The following is a 23571-nucleotide window of genomic DNA, read 5'->3' as shown; positions in this document are numbered from 1 at the left end:
TTCCACCCTGCAGGTCTGGGGACTTGAACTCGGCTTTGGCTTTAGCTACTGAACTGTCTTCACTGGCTGGCTCCTGACTTTTGTACTATCTTTTTGTTTTGTTTTTCATTTTAACCTGGGACCAAACACTGTTTCTAGTGGTGCCTGGCTCAACTAGTTTCAGAAAGAGAAGCCTCTCCAGAAAGCTAAACAAGCCGCCCAGGGCTGTGTTCACTTCACGCACTCCTGCTCGCTGCACTTCCTGAGTCTTGTTTCTTTTGTAATTGTCTTTGAAAAACAGCCACACCACAAGAATCCCTGTGGCTTTACAGTGATGGGGTGGTGTCAAAAACAACTGCTTGCCCTTTTTTTATATTTTTGTCACCTTAGCCACAGAAAAAAGAAGACGCACAGCTACCTCGGAAAAGCTCCCCGAAATCCGCAGCCCCTGTCATGGACTTGTTGGGCCTGGGTAAGAAATGGGTTTTTCAGCTCCTGAATTCTTGCAAATCTGTTGAATTCTCTGCCACTCTAAGAAGACTAGAGTTAGGGCTTACGTTTGTGTCTACTTCACTAAGATTGTTTGCTTGTGCTCTTCCTGCTTAGTTCTCAACAGTTACTCTAAGAAAGTGTTTGCTAAGCCTTTTCAGAGCAACAGCTCAGGGGAGCGGGTAACAGCATAGCCTTTGGAGCAGAGTCCCCGCAGTGCCGATCTCTGTCTGGGCTCTAGGGCAGTTTACCTGACTGTTGACCGTTACTTGCACAACTGTGGGCTGAGGTTTGTCAGTGTCTGCTTGAGATGCTGCTGGAAGGATTACCTCTGCGCTTCCTGGCCCTTCTGCTTCATGCCAAGCCCTCAGGAAACGCTGGCAATTTCAGGAAACAAAACCATTGATCCTCTGCCGCTTTCCTGTCCTCAACTGACAGGCACTGCTCCTATGCAGTCATTTTCTCAGAGGGCCTGTTATTGAGCAGTCAGTCCTCTCTGCCATCTGGCTTTGCCACTTTCAAAGAGGAAGCCAGTTCGGTCTCACAGCGCTGGTGGTTGGTTGTACCATCAGGTCTCTGCTGTGAATTCAGGCTGTTGACTGCCATGGCTCCAATTTCCATACCCCGTTTCTCTCTGAAAGTGAGTCCTGCACACCTTGTCCTTCCGATAGCCAGGAGGAAGCCAGTCAGTGCTAATGTAGCCTTCAAGCCCGAGTCTCTGCTGCCCTCTGTAGCCTACTCCAGAGCACTTGTGGGAATGTGGGGTGAGGCCTCTTCTGAAAATCCTATTCAGGCTCCCTGGACAGAGCCTGTGGTCTTCCTGTCTGCTTCTTGTCTCACACAGAGGACAGGTCTTTGTAGGTGTGCTGTTTAATTCTGTCTCCCTCCTAGATGCTCCTGTGGCCTGCTCAATTGCAAACAGTAAGACCAGCAATGCCCTAGAAAAGGATCTAGACCTTTTGGCCTCTGTTCCATCCCCTTCTTCAGCTTCCAGAAAGGTGAGTCTTCTGCACTTGTCAGGATTAAAGAACATTCTGGAAAGGTTCACAGCTTAATCGTGGAGTCCAGCCATGATTCTTGGTGGGGCTGAACTTGGTTTTCTCTTGATTTTCTCTGTGGCATTGTGTCTGTCAGCTTGTTGTGGCCCAAGATTACTGTTTCATACAGTTTGGTCTTTTGCCCCCAGAGTGACTACTTGAGAAGGCCTGTGTCACAGGGGTGTCACATTGTATAGGCTGACACTAGGGGTGGGCCCTTCATTCTGAACCTCTGCTAGAGTGTTGAACATCAGCAGCTCTTATTTGTGGAATGTCCCAGAAATGGTGTCTGTGTCATTTTATAAATTTTGTTCATACTTTCATATATCCACAAGAATGCCTCAAACCAGATATTTTGCAGATGAGGACTTCTTGGCTGTGGAAGCTGTTCTGTTTGTATTATGATAAATAAGTACTCTGGGATCTTTGTGTGAGAGAGAGCAGCTGGGAATTGAACCCAAGACTGCATACATCCTAGACAAACACTCTGCTACTGAGCTGCCTCCTGCCTGTACACTGACCCAAACTCGGTTCTCTGTGCTGCATCATTTGGGGGTTGTTTTCATTTTTTTCTTATCAAGTCACAGAGTTTGTCAAGTGTTTTTATGGTGACATTTTCAGGAAGATGCTGACTTAACATCAGCCATAAATTCTTTTCTTTCTTTCTCCACTCCCCTGTGCCCCAGTGTCTCGTGCGTTAACAATGTTGTCCTGGCTAACCTGGAACTCACTGTTAGCCCAGGTAGCCTCCTGCATTCTGGGATTAGAGATGTGAGCTATCACACCTGGCTCATGAGCCATTAGTTCTTATCAGAAGTGTCAGAAACAGCACAGAGAGGGCCGTTCTGATTGTCCTGCTGCTCTCTGTGCCCCAGGCTGTAGGATCCATGCCAACTGCAGGGAGCGCCGGGTCTGTCCCTGAAAACCTGAACCTGTTTCCAGAGCCTGGGAGCAAGTCAGAAGAAACAGGCAAGAAACAGCTCTCCAAGGACTCCATCCTCTCACTGTATGGATCCCAGACTCCTCAAATGCCTGCCCAAGGTAGAGCCATAAAGTTATGGAGGTGCTCCAGGGAGAGGCTGAAAACAAACATGCAAGAATTATTTGTTGTGTTGGAATTTTATTTAGCCATAAAGAAAAATGAAATTTGAAAACAGTGGATAGAACTGGAAAATATTGTGTCAAGTGAGATAACCCAGGCTCAGAAATACACATCCCACATGTGTAATTTTACTCTTACGTAAGTAACATGTGAAAAACTATGTGCTAGAATCCATATATGACAGAGTACTTGTGGTTAGAGTCCAGGAAGCTAGAAAAGGGCCCATGACAGGGGAAGGATGCTTTGGGAGAGAGAGAGATGAGTAGGTTCTATAAGCAGGTGTGATGTGAAAATGGAAGGAGGGGTAGAGGAGGCAGAGTACAGAGGGATGGGGTCCAGGGAGATGAGTGTGTATGGGGAAATCAGCCAAAAGTAAGTGTATGTGAAAAATGCCATAGGAAACATGTTCTGTTATATGCTAATTTATAAAAAGAATTATTTTTGTGACAGGGAATAGTAAGTGTCTTAGGGTTTCTATTGCTGTGAAGAAACACCATGACCAAAAAGCAAGTTGGGGAGGAAAGGGTTTATTTGGCCTACACTCCCACATTGCTGTTCATCACCAAAGGAAGTCAGGACAGGAACTCAGGCAGGACTGGAACCTGGAGGCAGGAGCTGATGGAGAGGCCATGGAGGGATGCTGCTTACTGGCTTGCTCCAGATGGCTTGCTCAGGCTCTTACAGAACACAGGACACCCAGCCCAGGCATGGCCCCACTCACAATGAGCTGGGACCCCCCATTGATCACTAATGGAGAAAAGACCTTACCGTTGGATCCCATGGAGGCATTTCCTCACCTGAGGCTCCTTTCCCTCTGATGACTCTAGCTTGTGTCAAGTTGACACCTACCTGTACAGTAACTCTGAGGTCTGGGACATAATATATAAAACAAACTTGAAAATGACATTTCTGGGGAAGCCAAAAAGTAGCAGCAGATAGATATATGTCACCAGAGCCACCCTTCTGTCGGGTCTAGTGTCACAGTTCTGTGGCATCAGACTCAAGGTCAGGGTCTGCTCCGCCGGGAAAAGGGATGACTCGCTCAGAGTGAGGCCCACTAGTGGCCGCAGAAAAGCTTGTCAAGAATTCATGCTGCTGCTTGGCTGTGGAGAACAGGGTTCTGAGTTGAGTAACGTGAGAACATCTTGCGGGAAAGGACCAGCTAGTGAGTCTCTGGGCTGACGTTTTATGCCTGCCCCTCTCTAACAGACCCATGCGTGTGTTTTCTTGACAGCAATGTTCATGGCTCCGGCTCAGATGGCATACCCCACGGCTTACCCCAGTTTCCCTGGGGTTACACCACCCAACAGCATCATGGGGAGCATGCTGCCCCCACCGGTAGGCATGGTGGCTCAGCCGGGAGCCTCTGGAATGGTTGCCCCCATGGCCATGCCTGCAGGCTACATGGGGGGCATGCAGGCTTCCATGATGGGTGTGCCCAATGGGATGATGAGCACTCAGCAGGCCGGCTACATGGCAAGCATGGCAGCTGTGCCCCAGACTGTGTATGGGGTTCAGCCGGCTCAGCAGCTGCAGTGGAACCTTACTCAGGTGAGCAGCCTCGCTGTACCTGGGATGAGACTTGAGAGGCTTCCTCAGTGTCTGACCTGGTGCCCTTTATCCCCAAGTCCTTTCCATACTAACCAACAAGCTAATGCGAGAGGTATACCCATGCTTATTTCCCTGAAGGCCTGGCTGAAGGCAGACTTTCTGAGGCTTCCTGAGTTCTTATACAATGAGGCCTGTAGACCAAGTCTGAGTGTCTCCACAGCTTCTCAAAAACAAAACACAAAAGTCTACAGATAAGCAAGGAGTACAAGTAAAGCCACTATTGCAGGCTTCAGGTGACATGATATTAGGCATAGGAATACCAGAATCCCACTGAGCCAGCACCGCAGAGGACATTATGCAAACAGAGAGGAAGCAGAGGCGTAGAGGTGACACAACCCAAAGGAGAAAGGCCCAGCCTGGTGGAGTCATACTGAGAACAGGCCAAGGTGTGGCAGAGTAGAGCTCTGGTTACCTGAGGCCATGAAGACACGGAACCTGAAAAACACAGGTGTCTAAGTCGGTAACTTGGAAAAGCATTGTGTTGGGGGAGGTGAGCATGACGTAGGAAGATAAAAGTCTTTGTTTTGATTTTTGCTCTTTCTTTCTTTTTAAAGATTTATTTATTTATTTATTTATTATGTATACAATGCTCTGCTGGCATGTACGTCTGCAGGCCAGAAGAGGGCATCAGAGCTCATTATAAATGGTTATGAGCTTTGAGCCACCATGTGGTTTCTGGGAATTGAACTCATGACCTCTGGAAGAGCAGAGGTGCTTTTAACTGCTAAGCCATCTCTCCCACCCTGATTTTTGCTTTTTCAAAACAGGGTTTCTCTGTGTAACCGTCCTGGCTGTCCTGGAACTCACTTTGTAGACCAGGCTGGCCTTGAACTCACAGAGATCTGCCTGCCTCTGCCTCCTGAGTGCTGAGATTAAAGGCATGTGCCATCATCACCGACAGGCAAATCAATTTTATTTAGAGAAACTGACCCATAGCAGGCAACTTTCAAATATCAACTTTTAAGACGTAAAGAACAAGAAAATTCTCTGGACTGAGGCAACCTCTGTACATCTCTCCACACACAAGTCTGTTAGTCGCACCTTAAACAGAAATCAACCCCCAGGCTGACATCAGCTGTAGATAAGAAAGAACTGAGGGCTGGAGAGATGGCCCAGCAGTTAAGAGCACTGGCTGCTCTTCCAGAGGTCCTGAGTTCAGTTCCCTGCAACCACATGGTGCGTTATGACCATCTATAAAGGAACCTTCTGGCACGAAGGTATACATGCAGACAGAGCACTCATACATTTAAAAAATACATAAGCATATTTTTAAAAGAAGTAATAAAAAAGAGTTGAGGCATTGAAGCAGTGTGCACTGTTGTAGCAATGTGACAGTTCTTGGGTGTGTTGGAGCGTGGTTCTGGGAAAGTGCTCTTCCTCATGTGTTGCCTCCTGACCTCCATGGGGTGCAATGGTGTGATTCCTGCATCTTGTGATGCTCCTCAAAATTAGTTTAAAGGTTTTGTATGTATATATATGCATGTATGAATACACAGAAAAAAATCAGGTTAAAAGTTTAACAGCTAGTGAATTTAAAGATGAAACATGGGTTTTGTTGAATTGGTTTTTTCCTAATTTTCAATTTTAAGGAAAACTGAAATTTTTTGAAAAAGTTAATGAGAGAATAAGAGTTTATACAGCAAACATACTGGGCTTAGGGAGCTTGAAGACATTGTTTTATCTAAGAAATTGTCAATCTGTCTTTCTAATCACAAGGAAATCCGTACTGGCCCAGCACGTGACCATAATCCTAGTACTTATGGGGCAGAGGCTGGATAACCACTGCAAGTCTGAGGCCAGCCTGGTCTACATAGTGAATTTTGAGCCAGTCATGGCTACATAGTAAGACCCTGTCTCAAATAAACATCAAAAAGAGGACTCTGTCCCACCCAGGCTGTGCCCCTGACTCTCTCAGCCTCCCTGTAGGTTGTTCGTCCTTTCTTTCCTTGACTGTTCAGTAGGAGGCCCCATCATCCCACCTTGCCCAAGCAAGCACGCCCAAAGCACTGACTCTGGCAGTAATGTGCTCCGCTGTGGGGAGGCAGAGCACTGTAGCAGGGGCCTGTGTGTCTTTGGACTCTTCGGAGAAGACTGGCCAGTTGACAGCAGGTCTCTTCAGTGAGGATATGAGGAGAGGGCCTGGAAAGAAGAGACGCTCATGGGAGGCGTTTCTGCTGACTAGACTCAGGGTTCCTTCTTCCCCTCCCACAAACAGGACTCCTCTCCTGCTCTGTGTGCTAACTGGCTACGTGCCCAAGGTCGGATCCAAAAAATCTCTGTTCTTTTCAGATGACGCAGCAGATGGCTGGGATGAACTTCTACGGAGCCAACGGCATGATGAACTATGGACAGTCAATGGGCGGTGGAAATGGCCAGGCAGCCAATCAGACTCTCAGTCCTCAGATGTGGAAGTAAAGCAAAGCACCTGTATGGCTGCCACTCTCTTCAGCCCTTGCTTTCCCCCTTTCTATTCTTTCCCCAGCACCCTCCTTCCCTTTCTCCTACCTCTCTCTGTTTGGTTTAGAAATTGCTCATAAGTCATATGGGGTTTGGCATCCTGCCCAACCCAGTCCCTTCCCAAACTCACAGCCCTCTCTGTTGCTTTATGTGGGTCAGGTCCCCTGATTCCCTCCCAACCCCACCCTCCCTCTCTCCAGCACCAGCACCTTAGAAATTACTGGCAGAAGAGGACACATGAAAGGCGAGAGGATGTACACACTGCTCGGTACCTTCCCTTGAGGTTGAGCCTCCTCTCAGACCCTCAGAAAGGTCTGTGGGGGACGAGTGCTTGGCAGAGGGGAAAGCAGAGGGTTCTTTATGTGTTGCAAGCTGTGTCTAAGTGTTGAGAGTTTGCTTGAAGAGGGAGGCATCAAGTTCCCAGCTTTGTGGGAATGAAGGAAGTTCTGCAATCAGATAATCCTTGGGTCTTGGGTCAGGTTGGCCCTGGCCCTAGAGTGAGGCAAGCCCCTTCCTATGAGGATGAGCAAAAACACCACTCTTCACTCTGAGTGCTTTCAGGGTCTGGAGCTGCAGGACTCGCCGCTTCAGTCAGCCTTTACTAGCACCAAAGACTCCACGGAGGCCCCACACAAACACACATCCCTTGCCCGCCTTCTGCCTACCTTAAGCAGCAGCTGGCCCTGTGGCTGGACGGCCAGCCCCTATGAGGAGATGCAGAGCTTATCATGTGTACGGTTTGTGTGTGTGTGGATGTGTGGATCCCACTTGCCACCTCCCCATCTGCTCTGGGTGTATCTTTGTTTTTTATAGTTCTAGGTTGACAACAGAGAGGAGTTAATTTATCAACAGCCTAAAACTGTTGCCAGGTTATCTTATAGTTTAAAACTTGCCATCTCATTGTTAGCTCCCTTCTCCTTTCCCTGTTCCCATCTGCCAGTCACTCTCTGATGCCCTGGTGTCTGAGTGCTGTTTGCCCACCTTTTCTAGGTGTGAGAGGCAGAGAGCCTGGGCAGCTTTCTCTTGGCCATTGTTCACCCCACCTGAAAACTCAAACAGGAAAACTTTGCTTCAAAGATCTCATGTGTGGGAACCACAGCGCCTGGTCGCCTTTCTCCTGTGTATGTGTAAATTCCTTAATAAATATTGCAGGGAAGGACCGTTTTGCTTGGCTGTCACTGTGTCACTCTTGGAAGGCAGTGAGGCACACACAAGATTTCTGCTTTCCAAGGGCACCTGCTGCCTTCACTTTGGCATTTTAAGGAATTCTGTTCTTGGTATACCAAGAGCAGGGCAGGCCAGAAGATAGAAAGGAGGACTCTCTCTGGTGGTATCCGGAGCAGTGAGGAGAGGCCTGGGGCGCAGTAAGGGTCGTGGACTATTAGAACCTGGAGTGGTTTTCCTGTAGAAGGGACGCAGTTCCCAGGCATATACCCTTCCTCGGCAGAGCTGGTAGTAGACTCCAAGAGTCTGCTCTGAGAACACTGTGTTCTTTTCCTGTGCTCAGATGAACAACTAGTTTAAACTCCTTCCTAGCAAGGCGGCAGTCGTTCCCTTTGGCTGCCTGGTTAAAGGTGACCCAGCCATCTCGAAGCACCAGGAGGAAGTGGATGACACGTCATGAAATAAGGCTGCTGCTCTGCTTGGCTGGGGAGGGTAGATGCAAGGGACGAAGGTCTGCAATGCATTTCCTCCTGGATCTGATGCCCTTTCTGCTCTCATGGAGGACACCATTTTCCCTTCCCTCGTCTTCCACCTTCACCGTCCTTTCATTACAGCACATGGTTGAATGTTTACAGGCGTAAGAGGGAGGAAAGTGCAGTAGCCACTCATCCTGAGGCCACTGGTACCCATAGCCTTTGTAACCAGAATTCCTGCCAACTATTCTTCCTAGAGGTCTCAGGATAAAACGGAGCTAATTGTAGTCTTAAGACAAAGTAATTCCTGTGGTGCATTTAACACAATATAGAGCAGTTAGCAAGCATTCAGATGTCAGTAAGAATTATGTGCCAGCCTTGTGTTCGACATGATTTCATCCAACACATATTTAACGTATAAACATTATGCCAGAATCTGTCTGAGTCAGTAGAGACAGCACAGTAAATAACTACTCTAGTTGTATGGGGTAATTTGGTAGCATAGATGGGCAATTAAATTAATTTCTGAGAGCATTAAGGTAAGAAGATAGTGGGCATGGTATTTGGGTGGAGTGCATCAGAGGAGGTTACACTTTAACAGGCCAGAATAAGAAGAGGACTGAGCCTTGGGACCCACTAGATTTTAGGACTTGGTGGAAGGGTACGACATGGTCCCTGACCATAAGCTTTGAACAACGCATAATTGCTGATACAATGGATGATGAGCTGGCATCAGGGTACCATCAGGATTCTTCCTAGGAACAGTGGCATCTGAGCTGAGTTTTATAGAGTTAGCAGTTAGCCAGTGGGTACAAGAAAGGGAGGGCTTCTCCAGATAGCACCATGGAAGCAAAGATCATTTGGAGAGGTGAGAGCAGTTGGAGAGTCCCAAGGGGTCAGTGGGTTTGTGGTGTGAGGTGGGACAGGTGGAGCCGGCCAGGTCACAGGACTGCTTCCCACACTCCAGGAAGGAGCGTAGCCTAAAACATGAACAGTGGATGTCATGTTACCATTTGAGTTCTAGATACCCGCACTTGTACCACTGTGAATAAAATGTCTGAGGAGGCAGGATAAGAGCCATGGGGCTAAAAAGATGGTAAAACTGAGCTAGGACCCTGGAATGGGACTAGGGAAGAGAGGACTGACTAGGAAGCAGTTTTATGCCTGAGGAGGCAGCCTAGATGCTACTCAGCATTCCTTAGAAACCCTAAGATAAGCTTGGAAAAGATTGTGTGTTATATCACCTCACATGTATTTAGAATCTAACAGCCACAGAGTGGCTCCAGAAAGCCTGGTAGAAAGAAGTTTTTCTTGGCTTTCTAGTACTTAGCAGCCTAACTCTACAGTAGAATCCTTTTTTTTTTTTTTTAATATATAATATCCATGGAATACAACTTGGGAAAAACAACCAGAAAAATATGTCAGGAGATAGAGCTGGAAGGTCAGAGCAGTGTCTAAGAAGTGAGATGGAGCCAACTGTGGTGGCGCACGCCTTTAATCCCAGCACTCGGGAGGCCAAGACAGGCGGATCGCTGTGAGTTTGAGGCCAGCCTGGTCTACAAAGTGAGTCCAGGACAGCCAAGGCTACACAGAGAAACCCTGTCTCGAAAAACAAACAACAACAACAACAAAAGAAATGGGATGGAGGGAGAGAAAGGAGTAAGAGAAATCTGAGTTTCTAGGGCCTGCCGGAGATTGATAGAAGGAGATCATCAGTCTGACTCCAGGTGTGTTGTATCGGGCGGCCTGTCATGTCTCCACGATTGGCTGGACAGCTGGCAATTGGCTTTGAGACTGAGGCGCAAAGAAGTTCGACTGAAGATGCTAATTTGAGAGTTACCCCTACAGAAGAAGTGGATGGGATCAGAAACGGTGTTCGTAAAACGAGAAGTGCGCACTAGGAAGAGAACCTCGGGGAGATAACTCATTCTGAGTAGGGGTTGAAGGAGAGCAGACTGAGTGGAGATGAAAACATGTAATCAAAGCATTCCTAGGGACAAACGTGAGGTGGAGAGACCACAGACGACAAGCCAGCAGGGAACCTTAGAGGAGGTGAGGGTGAGAAGGGACTGTCGATCCGGAGTGTGACAGCAGGCACAGCACTTTCATAGCGATGGTAGGGCTGGAAACCTGCCAGTGTGGGGCTGAAGACCAAACTGAAATAAGTTGAAAAGTAGAGAAGTGGGGTAGCTGGGCGTGGTGGCCCACACCAGTAATCCCAGCACTCAGGAGGCAGAGGCAGGCGGATCATTGTAAGTTCTAGGCCACCCTGGTCTACAAAGCGAGTCCAGGACAACCAAGGCTACACAGAAAGACCCTGTCTCGAAAAACTTAAAAAAAAAAAAAAAAAAAGTAGAGAAACGGACTGTGCTAAGTTAAACATACATAGTGAATCACATGTTGCTTGTAAGAAATAGGGTATGCGTTTCAAACCAATGAAGAAAAAAGCAATAGCTGTCTGCTTCACTCTCAACAACAAACGAGGTAAGACTTTTTGTTTGTTTGTTTGTTTGTTTGCTTTTTTAGTTATGGCTTTAAATTTTCATGAAGAAATAGAAGGTTCCTGGTGTCCGTGACACAAAGAAGCTGGACCTCAACAGTGGTAGGCCGCTAGGTATCCGAGTTTCTCAGCCGAGCCGGCGGCTTAGCTAGTGTGCCATGCCCCTTCCTCCTGGCTTCAATACATAAACAGGAGAAGACGTGTGCATATATACATATGTATGCATGTATGAATGGCTTGTCACAACATGGGAAACGGTGACCCAAGCATGTGATAAAGGCACTGTGTGTGTGTGAAGAAATCATTCCAAATAGGAAAAGACAAACAAGTCTGGTAGCATAGGCCTGTAATTGCAGCTACTCCAGAGGCTGAGGCAGGAGGATTTCATGAGTGAGTTCAAGGCCAGATGGATGGGGTTACAGCTTAGAGACAGAATGCTTACTTAGTATGCATGAGGCCCTGGGTTCCATCCCTGTTCCAGAAAGGGGGAGAAACACACACACACACACACACACACACACACCTACTTGCATGGGTACTTTATGGGATAACCCAGTTTACTAGCATATCCATATGAAGAAATGTCCAATGTAGCCATATACTTTAAGGTATTTTATTGGTTTCTTAGTTCTACCATTCTTCTCCTCTCCAATCCCTTCCAACCTCCCAAAACTAGGTAGGTGAGAAAAAAGATTAGAGAGGAAAGGGATTGTAGACCTCTTTAGACTACTTCCTGCTCATTAGGGGCCGCAGGTTCAGAATATTCGGCAATCCAGCAACAGCAAAAGAAAACGCTGCAGCGGCAGCAGAGGGAGCAGCATCTGCCACGGGCCCGCACAGGGCTCTCCTGTGTATACCTTCTCAGGAGTTCCCAGAATTAAACTATCTGCAACTGGCAAAAATCACACCCTTGCTAGAGCACGAGACACATTATAGTCAGCTGCTGTGGACAATGTGAAATGGCCCTATATCCCACACCTGGGATTAAAACAAAAACATAGCCACAAAATATAACACGAGAATCCCAGATTCTCTACTAGATGTTGGAGAAGTAGAAAGGAAAGTCACAGCAACGGATCTCTGAATAGGGCAGAAGCCTTAATCCCTGGAAAAAGAGGCAGGAAAATATCTGATTTCAAGGCCAGCCCTGCCTATGTAGTTCCACACAAGCCAGGACTACATAGTGAAAGCCTGTCTCATGTGTGTGTGTGTGTGTGTGTGTTCCAGAATGACTAAATGAGAAATACATTTCCAAGCATCAGAATGTGTAGCAACTCGAACAGGTGGGAATATAAACTGATCCTGGGAGAGCTCTTTAGCGTTAGCTATTAAGATTACTAATAGGCAACAATTCTGCCCTTAGGTGTATATCAAATAGAAATGCCTGGGTTTGAACATTAGAAGCATAAAAATGTTCAGGAGAGCATACACAATCTCACGAAGCTATAAACAACCTAAATGACCATTAGCAGAAAAATGGGCGACTAAATCATGCTATATTCATGCAATAGATTACTGGAGAGAATGGAACTTCTCTTATTGGAGCATGCTTACATGCAAAGAGCTCACAAAATGCTGAACACATTTTTCACTGGGTCATCTGAAAGAGTGCCAAACTCCTAGATATTTGAGTATATGCCTCCTAAGAACAATATCCTGTCCAAATCAACAGTAACGCCATGCCACCTAATGTCAGTTATAATGAGTTACTCCAGGAATATCTCATGTTTTGGGATCTAGAACAGTCTGGCCTTGAACCTGGAATCCTCCTGCTTCAGCCTCCTGAGTGCTTTGATTTCAAGGGTGTGCCAGTACAGCACACAGTTGCTTTCCCTTTTAAACCAAGAGCCAACCCTTAAGTTTATTATCAATACCTGTTTGGTATCTTTTAACTTGGAACAGTGTCTCTAACTTTTCTCTCCAGTACATTGACTTTTTTTAATGGCTCTGCCAATTTTTAGTAGGAACTTCAATTTTTTTTAAACCAGTAGAGAAACTGGAAGTTGGACTAGTAAGACAGTTGAGTGAGTTGAGGTAATAGCTGCTAAGCCTGATGACCCAGGTTCAGCCCACAGGACCTGCATGGTGGAAGGAGAGTCTACTGCAGACTGTGCTCTCATCTCCATAATCATGCCCTGGCCTCTGTGCACCAACATACAAACACATGTGCGTGCATGCATGCTCTCAAACACACACAAAACAAACTAACTAACAAGATGTTTTTAAAGGGAAAAAAGAAACTGGAAGTTAAGTCTTGAGATTTGAAGGAGGCTTGTTCTGTCATTGGGGGGAAATTGTGAGGGGTTTATATAAAATACCGAGGCTGTTCACTCAAGAGAAGAAACAACATGTATCTACAGTTTGTCGCTATTCACATGGACACATCTACTGCAGTTTTGGGGTTTAATGTACTAGATGTAGTAGCTGGGCCTATTTTTAAAAGTAAATTTTATTTTATTGTATGGGTGTTTTGTCTGCATGTGTGTCTGTGCATTATATGTGGTGCCATGGAGGCCAAATGAGGACACTGGATCCCCCTAGGACTGGAGTTAAAAACAGTAAAGGCATGAGATGGGTGCTGGGAATCGAATCTGGGTCCTCTGGAACACCAGCAATCTCTCCATCCCCAGCTGGGCAGTTTTGAAAATACGTATTATAATTAAGCATTTCTCCCTTCCCTTTCCTCCCTCCAAATGGGCATAATTTGATATCACTCTCTCTGTCACCCTGCCACTGGTAGGAACCCAAAGACATTTTGTTTACTAAACTCTTGAATACCACTTAGTTGTAATAGTGCTAGCAAGGCTCTAGGATGGTCTAGAATCTACAACTAGAGAAAGAATTATGTGAGCAAAAGTTCATCTTCCTGCCAGGCATGGTAGCAAACACCTCTAATCCCAGCAGGGAGACTGGAAGTTTCAGAACTACCTGGGCTACACAGTAAGATGGTTTCAAAGAAAGAAAAAGAGCAAAGGAAGAGGGGAGCTCAGTTGGCCGAATGCTTGCCTAGCATGCATGAGGCCCTGGCTTCAATCCCCAGCATAGACTGGGCATGATGGTGCACACCCGTAATCCCAGAACTCAAGAGGTGGGGCAGAAGGGTTGGCTATACATTGTTTGAGGCCATTCTAAGCTATATGAGACTGTGTTTAAAAGACAGGTATAGAATCTTTAAACATCATGATGAAATGGAGAGAGGTGGCACAGTGGTTAAGAGCTCTTGTTGCTCTTGTATTGGACCCAGGTTCAGTGCCCAGCACCCATATGGTGACTTACAACTGTCTATTAACTCTGGTTCCAGAAGATTCAACACCCTTCTTCTGACCCCTGCATGCGTGTGGTACACAGGCACACATGCATGTTGTCAAAAGAATTATTCTTTCAACATTAATACAGTAAATTATCAAGGCAGTAGTTTAGTAGTTTCCTTTAAGCAGCTAGTTCCCCAATGACTGACACAGAGACTATGATTATTTTTAAGCTGTAAGTACCATGCTGGACAGAATCTGAGCTACTCTAATCCTAGTATCTTTAATACCCACATAAAAACCAATAACTTGCCAATCTGATGACTCTGGGGCAGGTTCTGCTCCATCTGTCTGTTCCTACAGCCAGGTGCTCAACTATCCTTCACAAACATACGTATCTTCTTCCTAGCAAAAAAGCCTTTCTCACTTCCCTTCCCAGAATTCCTTTCTCCCTACCAGGAAGTTCCACCTTCCACTTCCTATCCTGCCCAGCAGATTGACCAATCAGATCTTTATTGACAACTGTTAAATCCACACAAGACATTCCTCCAGGCATGCATGCATACATGCATGCATTAAATTATTTTTAATGATACTGATGAAATTTATTTCCTATTTCCAGTGGAGTTGTGAAATTCTCAATCGTTGCCTTTAACAATGATCTGTCAATAGATCACCAATGCCTGAAACCCACATTACTCATAATGGATACCCAGGATAATTGAGAATAGGGTCCCAAATAAGTAGCAGATTACTAAAGTTCTACTTCATCCATGTAGCTAAAATTTCCCTACCTGTAGAGACAGATATTACTGAGATAGAAATGAAACCTTGGGATCTGCTGCTGGACCTGAGCGAGAGGACAGATTCTGAGCGTGCTCAACAAGGAAAGGCCAGCATCCTGAGGAGGTACATACATGCATCTCACTCCTGGTCTTCTCCAAAGGGATCCCATTGCCATTTTACCCAGTAACTCTACAGGTGGATACTAGCAGTTAGCTGTTGCCAAATCTTGAATATATGCGATGTCCTTGTCCAGTTATCAGATGAGACGGTATGGACCCAGGTAATGAAAGCCCTAAGAAAGCCCTTCAGCCTCTCTCATTCTCAAGTTCCTGAGTGGCGTCTACTTGGCATTCTTAGATCTTCTCCCCCAGGCCGACTGGATTTACTGGAAATACTTTTTCAAAAATGCACATAGTATTGACCAGATGGAACATTCTGGAAAGAAGGCTGGGAGTCTCAAGTTCTTGGTGAATGTTTTCATTTACCCTTACCCCATCTCATCTTCCATACCCAGCACAGAACTGGTCCTCCTCGGTGCCTGGTGACCATTAGTTCTGGGTCCCCTTTGAGATAACTTCTCCAGTCTCCTGGAGAGATACAAAGAGGACTGCTGTCTGTCCACAGAGCAGAAGGATGCTGGGAATCAGCACTGCTTCAACAGATGTCTGTCCAGAAGTCAGTGCTTAGCATCACTTCCACTCCCATCTTCAGTATACCCCAGCAGTCTCTCCTGGGGGATCCTGCAAGGGCGGACAGGTTCCCCCTGGCTCGTCCTGATGCTTGCTTAGGGTTCCAGCCTCTTCAGGACTCGTATCTATTTCGCACCCACCTCCCTGTTTTCCAGTTTCTAAAATGTTACTTTTCTCCTTTCCCACTGAACTTGTCTTGTGGATTTATGTCCATGAATAAAGACCCTGTCCAGAGAGGACGAGGTAGGATAATCCTGTTTACCCTCCTGTGCTAGTACATTGTTCCTTGGAAAAGAAAAAGCTCCCATAAAAACTGTGGGTTTTTCAAATAAGGTGGGAAGATGATCTATAAGGTGAATGGAAACTAGGCATGCCTGAAATCCCTGCACTTCTGAGTCTGAGGCAGGAGGGTTGCTGTGAGTTTGAGGTCAGTGGCAAGATCTTATCTCAAAAATAAGTTTTAAAAAAAAAAACTTGATTAATTCACTGGGATCAGAAGCCCAGAGCAGGCTCAGTGCAACTCTGAGGGACAGTTTTCACCAGAATGAACTTATCCTTTTAAAAGTTAACCGAAGTATGTGCCATGTCTAGGAAATACATGGACAGCTTGGTGAATGGTCTTTTCAGGATGTGTATGAGATCTCAAGGATACGAGTGTGTGTACAGGGGATGGGTTGGGGGTGGGGGTGGGGAGCAGTGTAGGCTGCTGAGGCACTGCTGCTCGCTGCCCAGGAGAACGTGACTTCCAGGCTCACTGCTCACACATCCAGGCACTGATCTGGGTTATCTCAGAAGCAGACCCTGAGACAAAGAAGGGCACACAAGCAGCTTATTGTGAAACTCAGGAAACACCAGTGGGAAGTGGAGGAAACCAACAAAGGAAAGGAAGACAGTGAGTAAAGTGTCTGTTATTATTCTTAGGTAGCTAGCTGCTTTTTTTTTTTTTAAGTGACATCAAGCCAGATGCTTTCATCCTTCTTCCTTTCCTATTTTCTTTCTTTCTTTGAAACCATCTTACTACGTAGGCCAGGCACTCCTGGGACTCCCAGTCTCCCTGCTGGGATTATAGGCCTTTGCTACATGCCTTTCAGGAAGATGAACTTTTTGTCACATCATTCTTTCCCCTCTAGGCCTGGCCAGAAAGGGACTCAGTTCCTCCACCCACAACTTCCACTCACGGCTTCCCTTTATTCTCTTTCTTTCCAACAACAACAACAAAAATCTTATCGATTTAAAAATTTATTTTTTATTTTAAAAATCTTTTTTTGTGTACATGGGGATTTTGCCTGCATGCTTGTCTGCTTAGCCACTAGGACAGCTCTTTAGCCTCTGAATAACAAATTTTAAAGTGGATCATTTAACTTAAAAGTGGGAATATTTTTAACTTTATTATTTTTAGGTTTTTTTTTTAAATGTACCTTGTAACATTAAAAAAGTTAAATCATTTTTAACATGATAGAAATCCTTAATATAGACATTTAACCTTTCTTTTCTGTATTATGTCAAAACAATATGCAGTTAAGAAATATGGAGAGAAAATAAAAATAAAAAAACAAAACAAAACAAAAAAAAGAAATTTGGAGAGGAGTTAGGGTGATGTGCAATTTAAATCCCAGCACTAGGGAGGGAGAGGCAGGTGGAGCTCTGAGTTTGAAGTCAGCCGGGTCTACTGAGTGAGTTCCAGGACTTCCAAGGCTATGGAGAAACCCCTGTCTTGAAAACAAAAACAAAAACAAAACAAAAACCAAACAGAAAGAAAGAAAAGAAAGAAAGATAAACAGGGAGAGGAGACAGAAGGCAAGTGTGAAGTGCATACAGAGGCCATTACACAGGATGCAGTCAGCATGGTAACTTGTGCCTCGAAGTGGGGGCCTGTAAAACAGAACATCTGTGAAGACCAGTTTCTTCCACCAGCAGAAACTCCCTTCCAAACTGAGAAGCAATTCCAGTCTCCTCACTGAAAAAAGTTTATGGTAGGTATGTCAACTGATTAGGTTTGCTATTAATGGTTTTATTAAAAAGCCGAATTTCTTGGCTACAATGTTTTTATTGTTTTATGGTATGTAATAATTTCCTACTTATAGGAGATAAATTGTTCTGTTCTGAATACATTTATTAAAATGAAAAAGGGAGCTGAAACATCCCTAGTTCAAACAGCATTGTGAGGTCATAGCTTGTTTTCATAGAATGTTATAGTTATCTTAATTTGTACATATTAGGAACTTAGTATGTATTTTTCCTTAATATATATGTTTTATGTAAATATGAGTATGTCCATATATGTGTATATGTGTATATATATGTATATATAATGTGTGTATATATATGTATTCCTGACATGTATGTCTGTGTGCATGTATGTCTATATGCACTTTCCCTGACATATATATTTGTGCGTATATAAGGATAGTGAGGTAATTTTAGGCTTAATCTTTTTTCTCTCTCTCTTTTTAAAAAAATGTATGTATGAGTTCTTTGTATGTTCTCATGCATGTCAGGAAGGGCATCAGATCCCATTACAGATGGTTGTGAGCCACCATTATGGTTGCTGAGAATTGAACTCAGGTCCTCTGCAAGAGCAGCCAGTGCTCTTAACCGCTGAGCCATCTCTCCAGCCTGTTAGGCTGAATCTTATAAAATCTTTTGTATGTCAAAACTGATAAATATTAGGAACTTCATATGGTTTAAATTAACACATTTCTTCCCAAACTTGTACCAACTTGCAATCCTCCTGCCTCAATATTTTGAATGCTGAGATTGCAGAAATATGCCACTATATATGACTCAAATAATCATATTTTTCTACAGGTCATTATTTCTTTCATTTGCTTTTTTTAAGAAAGGGTTTTAGCCCAAGCTGGCCTCAAACTTGCTGTGTTTCCAGATCTTCCTGCCTCCACTTTCCAAGTGCTATAGATCAGTTGTATCCTTAAAAAGTTTTCATGAAACCTTTTTTTTTATTGCATGATATTGTCAGGTATGTGACACTTGTCTGTAATCTCAGAAACAGGTAGCTGAGGCAAAAGGACCTACTTAAGTTCAAGGTCAGCCTGGCCTAGGGTGAAATCTTGTCTTAAAAAAAAACAACGGGGAAGGAAGGGGCAGGGGGAGATCCGTGCGTGTGTGTGTGTGTGTGTGTGTGTGTGTGTGTGTGTGTGTGTGTGTATGAGAGAGAGAGAGAGAGAGAGAGAGAGAGAGAGAGAGAGAGAGAGAGAGAGAGAGAGATGGGGTCGGGGGATGAGAGATTATAAACTGCTTTCCGGAACAGTTGGTGCCCACTTCTATTAGGGATGTGCAGGGAATTCTCTAATTCCCACTTGCAACAGCCAGTTCAAGTCTCACTCAGGCTACATTGGCCAGCTTGGGTTAAGTAGCAAGAGTAAAACTTAAGAAAACAACACTAAGGACCAGTGAGATGCTTCAGTGGAAGGTGCCTGCTGCCAAGCCTGATGGCGTGAGTTCGATCCCCTGTATGGAGCAAGGAGATACCCAACTTTCAGAAGCCATCATCCAACCCCAACACATGCACCATTTGCACCATTGTGGCATGTGTGTGCATATCTCTTAAATAAATTTCTAAAAGTATAATTAAAAATTTACAACCTAAGATATAAATAACATATAAAATAGGTTATAATCTTGTGAAGAGAGGCTTTTTATATTGTCCTAAATCAGTTTTATAAAAATCTCCCCCAATTTTGTCTTCATTATTTCATTTTAGACTAGTGGAAACTTCTGGCAGGTAAGGGATCTCTCAGATCCACTGTGATGCTCAGAACCACTGTTTTAAATATGTCTTTAACGAACCAAAAGGGAATGTAATGCAGGCTTTCACTCTAGCCCTTTATTTGCATAGAAGAGGTCTAATAAAAATGTTAGTTGAGTTATTCTAGAAATGATGTCTGCATTCCTATGGTAGAATAATCTAGTACTAACAGACATCAAAATTTCACAATGGATTTTGGACCATAAATTCCAACAATGTGAATATAACTGACACTAATGAACTATATATTTACAAGTTATTAACATAGTGTTGTGGCCTGAGGACATGGCTCAGTCAGTACAGAGTTTGCTGTGTAAGCATGTGGGATGAGTGAGATTCCCCAGGATACAAGGGAAAAAAGTTAGGCACAGCCCAGAATGCTAGCGCACGCCTTTAATCCCAGCACTCGGGAGGCAGAGGCAGGTGGGTCTCTGAGTTCAAGGCCAGCCTGGTCTATAAAGAAAGTTTCAGGCCAGCCAGGTCTCAGACAAACAAAACCAAACCCAAATGGTGCCCTATGCTTGTAATTTCAATTGCTGGAAGAGGCAGGGACAGACAGATTTCTTGGGGGACCCAGTCCTAAGAAACAGGTGATGGCACCTAAGAAATGACATACCTCAGGCTGACCCTCTGACCTCTACACAGGCATGCACAGGATAGTCTCTTAGTTTATCTTGAAGATAGATCTTTATTCATTACCACTCTGCTATCACCTAAAAAATGACTCACTATGAGTATTTCTTAATGTGTTGCATCCTTGCATCTACCCTAGGTTATACTACAGAGAGCAGGATCTGATTGTGCTAAGACAGAAGTTTGGGGCTCGCATGACAGGTCAGAGAGTAAAGGCACCTGCTGCCAAGCCTGGTGGCCTGAGTTTGATTCCCAGGACTCTCAAGTGGTTAAAAGAGAGAACCAGTTCCTGCAGTGCCTGCCTGTGCATGCATGCATGTATGTGAGAGAGAGAGAGAGAGGGAAAACGAAGTTGGGTCATACTGCTTCTCAGTCCCAAGCTTCTCACTGGCAGCCCATTTCCTTGAGAATAGTCTCGGTGTTTTCACCATGTTTTGCCTCAAGCCATACCGAAGTCTGCGCTGGTCCTTGCATATGACCACACATGCTCCCGTCTCAGGGACTGTGCTCTCTGCTAGGATGGTCTTTCTATCTTACAGGTCTCTGTTCAAATGCAATCACACCAGAGGGCACTGTCTTAGCTGCCTTCAACAAAACAACCCACACTCCACATAGCTATTCGGTTATATTTTATTCATTTCCCTCATTACTGATTGGAAGTTGCATATTTCTGTTCTTTCAGTGGTTACCCTGAGTTACAACATGCATTGAAAACCCTTATTAGGTTACCTACCTACTTATACACACACACACACACACACACACACACACACACACACACACATGAACCTTCTAACATTTTTTTAGAGTTTCCAGGTTTTGTTTTCTTTCTTTCTCCTTCCTTCCTTTCTTTCTTTTTGTTTTTTGTTTTTCAAGACATGGTTTCTCTATGTAGCCTTGGCTGTCCTGGAACTCGCTCTGTAGATCAGGCTGGCTTCCAACTCAGAAACCTGCCTGCCTCTGCCTCTAAGGCTGCCTCTCCATTAAAGATGTGCACCGCCACTATCTGGCCACATTTTATTTCTTTAAAGAAACAGTTTTTGCAGGTTGGTGCCACCCACCCCCAGGGAGGCTGAATTAGAAACCTCAGGCCGGCTGAACAAGTGCCCTAAAACCCCATGGAACTACACCCACAGCCTGCTTATCTGTAAGTCTGCACTTGACATTGTAACTGAAAACATAAATATATAGGCAGCCAAGGCTTACAATTATAATGCTGTCTGCCAAAGAAGATATATTTTATTTTTCTTTGAAACTAACTAGTGCTGTAAGACTGAGTATTTAGCAAGACAGAAGCTGGCCCTTAGATACGGACATTACATCACATAAGTGGCCCAGGAGATAAACCAGAGCTTTAGTTTTACTGGCTCCAAAAGCCTTTCATGCCCCCTCAGCAATGTGATCCCTTCTCCGAGAGCGCTGGATACAGCAGTTCGGCAGTGTTTAACAAGCTCTCTGCTGCCCACTTTTGCCTTTTTTTTTGCAGATTCTTTACATCCCAGATGCTGCTCAATAAATCAGAGATGACCTTGAGCCAAGATCACAGCCCAAGACAGGAGTTTTTCTGTTTCTCAGAAATTTCTCTTGTATTGTCCCACGTCAGTCCATTCCACTACCCTACCCACTGCGCGCGCGCGCACACACACACACACACACACACACACACACACACACACACACACACACACACCCTTAAGGGAACACCCAATCCTTTGAGGTCCTAATCACGTAGAGAGACTCTCCTATATCCATCCCAAAGTGTTATTCTCCCCTCTACCCCCCTTCTCTGAGTGCAGTACGAAAGTTCTATTCTCCAGCTAGCTGGGCAACAGCCGCTTCCAACTTGGATTAACTTTCTGGAGGCTGGCTTTCCAGTTTTTGCTCTGGCAAGTCTCTCCTATCTCACCATTTTTTAGATATCTTTCAATGGGTTCGGTTTGTTTGTTTTCTCGACGTCATGTGTTGACTGAACCTTTAAAGAGGACTGGTGGCTTTTAAGAGGAAATTTGGTCTTAGTGACACCAGGCAGGGTGAGAATGTGGGAAGAAAGGGGCCCTAGCTTCCAGGGCCATGAGAAAATAAATGCCCATTGTTTTAGCCACCCCGTGTACATTGTTATGTTTTGTTTTGTTTTTAGGGCAGCCTTAGCAAAGTAATACATGCCTTTAAGAACATTAAAAATATACATCCGAGAGTTCGGTCTGTGCAGCAATGGCGTCATGGTGGGAGTTGAGGTCCTGGGAAACTCCAGAGGCCTGAAAAGAGATTGCAACGGTGACTTTAAACTCCTATAGCTCAGCACAGGAGGCATCTGGTTAATGAATGACATACCCATTTAGGACCTGCTTAGATCCTGTGGATAATCCCGTGAATTGATTCATCTATTTGTAGCCGAGACGCGCCCCCCGAAGCTTTTCCCCTCTCGGCATTTTTTAACAGCCCACAGCTCTCCGGGTCTGGCTCCTGGTGTTGGTTTCCATATGCTGCGACGTAAACCAACACACCTGGAGCTCAAACTCGATGACACTGAAGAAGTCTGTGACATTCGAAAGGACTTGGAGACCCGTAAGAAACAGAAGAAAGCTGTGGAAGGTGTGGGAGGAAACGGTGATGGAGAAAGAGCTGCTGGGCTGAGCAGTGACCCCAAGAGCCGGGGACAAATAGTTAATGGTCGAATTGGTGATAAGCCCCAGCTCAAGTCCAACAGCCACACGCCTCAGTTTGGAAACTTTGAATTTTAGAGATGGATTCTCTTGCATGCCAGACCCCTGGGACAAAATACAATGATGGTAGAAATACAACCAGAATTAGAGAATTTTAACTGTGAGCAACCTAGCAGAGTGTTTTCTGTCTCCCGCGGGGAGAAATAACTTCTGCGTGAAATTACTGCTGTTCGACCTTTCTGATAAGCTAGAAGCCAAATTCTGGATTGTTTCTGCAAAATTGGGCTGTGGGAAGCATACCCATTAAAAATAATATATTTTTGGAAAAATGTGAGACATCCTTAAGGCAGTAGTTCCGTTAATCCCCAGCGTTGACAATTAGCTGCTACCAGAGTGACTTCATTCTCCTTGTCTTTACCAAAATCCCCAAACCTAGAACACTTGCACTTGGTCCCTTGGACTTTCGCTTAACTCGTTCATTCAGTGTTTGGCGGCTGCTGACCGTGCTTCGAGCAACAGAGATCCCAAATGGCAGTGCTGTCAGTTGTAATCCCGCTCTTGGGAGGCTGAGGTGGAGTCTCATGAGCTGGGAGGCTAGGCTGGGCTAAAGAGAAACCTTGTCTCAAAATGTCAAAAACAAAACAAACAAACAAACCAAGACAAAGATCCCTGCCCATGTGGAGACTGGATTCTAATGAAGAAACTGTCAAGAGTCAAATCCATTTATAGGGAGGCACCACACAATGAGGGAAGCATGGGCAGTCTTGCGGCGGGAACCCGACTGAGAGCCACTCTGGATACTCTCGCACCACGCCCCATTTTTAACCATAAAATCCAGGGACGGAACAACCAGCTGTGGTTCTGGAATCAAGTGTCAAAGAGACTCCTTGGCTGGGTTTTACCCGGGCTTTTGGGTAGTTCGTGAGTGCTGTGTGTGGGAAGGTGGCGATAGAGGCGGATTTGTAGCTTCCTCT

The 23571-nt window shown here is 45.1% G+C and overlaps 2 protein-coding genes across 2 annotated transcripts in view; both read left to right on the top strand.

Annotated features, from left to right (window-relative positions):
* The window catches only part of SMAP2 (small ArfGAP2), a 52320-nt gene extending 44485 nt beyond the window's left edge, over positions 1–7835 (top strand). The window contains exons 6-10 of the mRNA XM_084784888.1: positions 370–451; positions 1360–1466; positions 2381–2546; positions 3842–4158; positions 6508–7835. Of these exons, the coding sequence (XP_084641014.1) occupies positions 370–451; positions 1360–1466; positions 2381–2546; positions 3842–4158; positions 6508–6633 (798 nt within the window). The 3' untranslated portion in view covers positions 6634–7835. The remainder of the gene's footprint in view (positions 1–369; positions 452–1359; positions 1467–2380; positions 2547–3841; positions 4159–6507) is intronic.
* A 14298-nt stretch (positions 7836–22133) lies between these two features.
* On the top strand, positions 22134–22960 carry LOC311599454 (anaphase-promoting complex subunit CDC26-like). The gene has a single exon (XM_084785363.1). The coding sequence runs from the start codon at positions 22415–22417 to the stop codon at positions 22673–22675; it is 261 nt and encodes an 86-aa protein (XP_084641489.1). The 5' UTR covers positions 22134–22414; the 3' UTR covers positions 22676–22960.
* The last annotated feature ends 611 nt before the right edge of the window (positions 22961–23571 follow it).

Source organism: Acomys minous (genome assembly GCF_964271855.1).
Source record: "Acomys minous genome assembly, chromosome: 6".
Classification (NCBI taxonomy): Eukaryota; Metazoa; Chordata; class Mammalia; order Rodentia; family Muridae; genus Acomys; species Acomys minous.
This window is presented reverse-complemented; position numbering and strand designations above follow the sequence as displayed.

Bases quoted from the DNA above. Each gene is read 5' to 3' on its own strand.
- LOC311599454 (XM_084785363.1), top strand. From the start codon at position 22,415: ATGCTGCGACGTAAACCAACACACCTGGAGCTCAAACTCGATGACACT.